This window comes from Pygoscelis adeliae, unplaced genomic scaffold (genome assembly GCF_000699105.1).
Source record: "Pygoscelis adeliae isolate BGI_AS28 unplaced genomic scaffold, ASM69910v1 Scaffold21, whole genome shotgun sequence".
In the NCBI taxonomy this organism is placed as follows: domain Eukaryota; kingdom Metazoa; phylum Chordata; class Aves; order Sphenisciformes; family Spheniscidae; genus Pygoscelis; species Pygoscelis adeliae.
The window spans coordinates 4,949,087-4,952,723 of NW_008824243.1; the positions used below are offsets into that span (position 1 = coordinate 4,949,087).

Consider the following 3,637-nt stretch of genomic DNA (forward strand, 5'->3'; position numbering starts at 1 on the left):
CATTCTTCCAGATTTTTACCTACCTTACATTGTTCTTTTCTTACCGGAGGTTTTTTGACAAGGGGAGGTAAAGAATTCCATTTTAATTTGAAAGGTCTCTGCCTTATTCAGTTTCTCTCCTAAAAGAATGTCTTAAAAGGAAGTTGTAAAGCAGTTGTGAGAGCTCCCCCCCTGTGGTTTATGCTAATAAAGCAACAGTATAGGCAGGAAAGGCCTTCTGGCTGCTTCTGCAATGTATGTTAACTACCTTGAGAAAACTATTACTTTGTCTCAACATTTCACTGGTTATTGCCCATTGTTTCTTACCCCCGAAGAACACACAAGAAAACACACAATTCAAAAATTTAATGTTGAACCAGGCAATAAGAATGAAAAGTCCACTCCCTATGAGGAGTAGCTGTACACAAAATAAATAAGTTACAGTTTAAACAAAAGCACAACTGGCTTTTTAAAGTGCGTGTGTATAAGGCCTTTAGCCTGTGAACTCCATTGGCTCAATGTAAAAAAAAAAAAATTATATATATGTATCTGCCACATGTGTTTTAAGGATGAACAGGGACTGGCTCAGCTCAGAACAAACCACCAGCTTCATCCCTGGGAGCCAGCTGTGCTTCACACTGAGCTGAATCACAGACACGTTCCTTCTGTGCCTGTTGCACACAGAGAAGAGTGTCTTACGCTGGCAGCTGTTAACAGACGATCACTCCGACACCACGCTCATTCCTCAAAAGCTCCATGTTTGATCATTTAGTCTGGACAGTATTTTTTTTTCAGACAGTAAAAAAAACCCACAAGTTATTTGTAATTAGATATGTTTACACCCTGTGGACAATAGTTTCGCATACAAGGAGTCTGGTCAAGTTGTCAGCAATAACATAGCTAGTAAAAAAATAAAGGACCACTGTTTACAGTCTTGATACCCAGTTGTGTCCACTTATTTTACACTTACTTTTACAGAACAATTTCATGTTTGCTCATTTGTTTTGAAATACATGGGAAATAAACAGTTCTACTATGCAACGAAATTAAACAGATACATCATGCTGCCCTTCATCCAAGTGAAAACAAGACTCGGGTGGTTACTTCTGAACAGCAGACTGCAGTTGAGGGTGTTTCCCTGCTCAGGTACAAGAAGTTAAGAGTTACATCTAAAAGGTTGTTTCTGCACAAGCATTAAGTCAAATCTGTCCCACTGGAGAAAAGGCAAACTGAAGGCTTGTTTCATTTACTGGAAAGTTCCTTTTCCAAATGAAAATACTTGTTCTACAAGTCACATCCTAGAACCATTTCAAGAGTTTGGGTTTTTTTTTCCTTTTCCAATCTGCCACCGTTCCTTTTTTAAGCAACTGCTTATTTCTACAGCCTACAGAAAGCCTTTCTACAGAAAGGCTACCTGAACCATCCTTCTTTCACAATGCCTTGGACTCTAGACATGCCAGTGTTAAACACCCCAGGTTTCAATCTCGGGGTAAACGTTGGGGATACCAACAGCTCTGCTGTCAAACAGAAGTGACAGTCCTCACTTTGGCAGACAAAGCTTGCTTAAACCTTCTCTTCAGATCCTGCATGTTGGGCGATTTTGGCCGTGGAATAAGAGAGGTTCTTCTTCTCTCAGGGGTGCTGGTTGTTTGCTGTTTACTGACTTCTTTACAGAGGAGATGGAAGGCATTGAAGATATCGTTATAGTTTTCACTGACAGATACTTCATAGAAAGTACAGCCCAGCATGTTGGCCAGCTGAAGTCCATGCTGAGGCTCCACCTCTTTGATATGCAAGAGATCAGCTTTGTTTGCTACGATGACAACAGGGACTGCATTTCCCGGATGCAACTGTCGAACGTGATGGTAAAGGTGACTGAGTAGTTCATAGCTCTTATAGTCTGTGATGGAGAAGACAATCACCAGGGCATCTGCCCAGCGAATGCATCTGTTCAGCTGCTCATTACAATCCAGATTGTGTTCGTGGATCTGAAAAACGAATGGTCTCAAATTAGATAGCTGAAGTCTTAAAAGATTGAAGGAACCTGTCTTTAAGAGTCTGTAAAGCCAAATAGCATTTTACAGCTTCAGACATATATATTTGCATTTCACATTGTAAGTACAAACTTAATCGGAGCGTGGCGAATAAATGCATGTTGATTCAGCTGCAAAAAGCTGGAATTTAACACTGGAGTTTGCTATACTCAAATGGAAAATTGACCTGAGTAGTTCTGCATGCAGAGAAAGACTTTGTAGTTCCACAGAATGGGAAATTAACTGGCTAGACAGCAAGTCTGGGGAAGCAAAGATATGAGCTGGAAGCACTTAGACCTGGAGTGTTGCCCAGTCCCAAAAGGCAACAATCCAGCATTACTCAGGTCTACACATTCAAAGCTTAACTTGTGACCCACTAATGAGCACAGCCACAATATAGCAGCCTTCGCTTTCCATCATACACATTTATGAGGCTTGTTGGGCAGTGGTCATGGCATTTTCTTCCACGTGTACCTTATTTGCACAGAATTGTTTCTGGTTTCGTGTCTAATGTTCCCAATATACAGGAACAAGACACTTAAGTAATTCAGCCACTCAAAAGTAATGGGCCTCCAATGTACAAATGATTCATCAAAACAGTGAGTTGTTTTCTTTTACTACCAGCATACTACAGGCACGCAACACATCTGGCTTCACTGGTGGTAACAGAAGTTACCACCTCTCCCACACAGAACACCGAACTCTGAAATGGACCATAACAAGGTGCTGCACACAGAGGGACACACACACACACACGTGTTGAGCTGCGTTGGTGAACTGCACGGCTGCATCTAGCTCACCTGAACTCCTGGAGTATCTTGCACTTGAATAGCCAACATCTCTCCATCTATCTGGATGTGCCTGCTGTAGAGATTACCTGACAAGAACACCAACAGGTTCACAAGTACAGCCACCACTCTACACAGACAAATGCTGCTTCTGCTGCCCGTTAGTTGTGCAAAAAAAGTTGTATCGCTATTTATGAAGTGAGGAACCAGTGCTGTAAGGTTTTTTTTGGTGTGTAACAACCCATAAATTTATGACTGAACTAGAAGCCTGGGATTTAATCTTGCATTGACTTGTTTTGAAGCTTGGCATTTAATATTGTACCACTTGGAACTTAATCACTTCTTAAAGACTGTCTTAACTTCGATGATAAAGTGTGCAAAATAACCAGCTATTATAGAAAGGCAGTTTGCTTGTCATTCAGTATTTCTGCACTTTAACAAACCATTTTTCTAAAAAGCTCTCTGCTAGCTGACCTATTTGTTGGGGATTTTTCATCTGTTTGGCTTTTTCAAGTCACTTCCTCAACAGAATGCTGTATATTTTACATTCACGTTAGACTTGCCACTGTACTACACTTAAGCAAGTACATAACATCACCTCTTTGCTTTCTAGCTGGCACCGGCTAGATCATTTAGCTGCTGGCATTCAGTTTGCAAAGGATAATCATAGAATCACAGAATGGTTTGGGTTGGAAGGGACCTTAAAGATCATCTAGTTCCGACCCCCCTGCCGTGGTCAGGGACACCTTCCCCTAGACCAGGTTGCTCAAAGCCCCGTCCAACCTGGCCTTGAACACTTCCAGGGATGGGGCATCCACAACTTCTCTGGGCAACCTG

General features: G+C 41.6%; 1 protein-coding gene across 1 annotated transcript in view; it reads right to left on the reverse strand.

The window, feature by feature from the left end:
* Positions 1 to 337: 337 nt before the first annotated feature.
* The window catches only part of RASL11B (RAS-like, family 11, member B), a 16,979-nt gene continuing 13,679 nt past the window's right edge, over positions 338 to 3,637 (reverse strand). Inside the window, exons 2-3 of the mRNA XM_009335214.1 lie at positions 2,813 to 2,889; positions 338 to 1,967 (exon numbers count right to left, since the gene is read on the reverse strand). Coding sequence (XP_009333489.1) covers positions 1,500 to 1,967; positions 2,813 to 2,889 — 545 coding nt within the window. The 3' untranslated portion in view covers positions 338 to 1,499. The remainder of the gene's footprint in view (positions 1,968 to 2,812; positions 2,890 to 3,637) is intronic.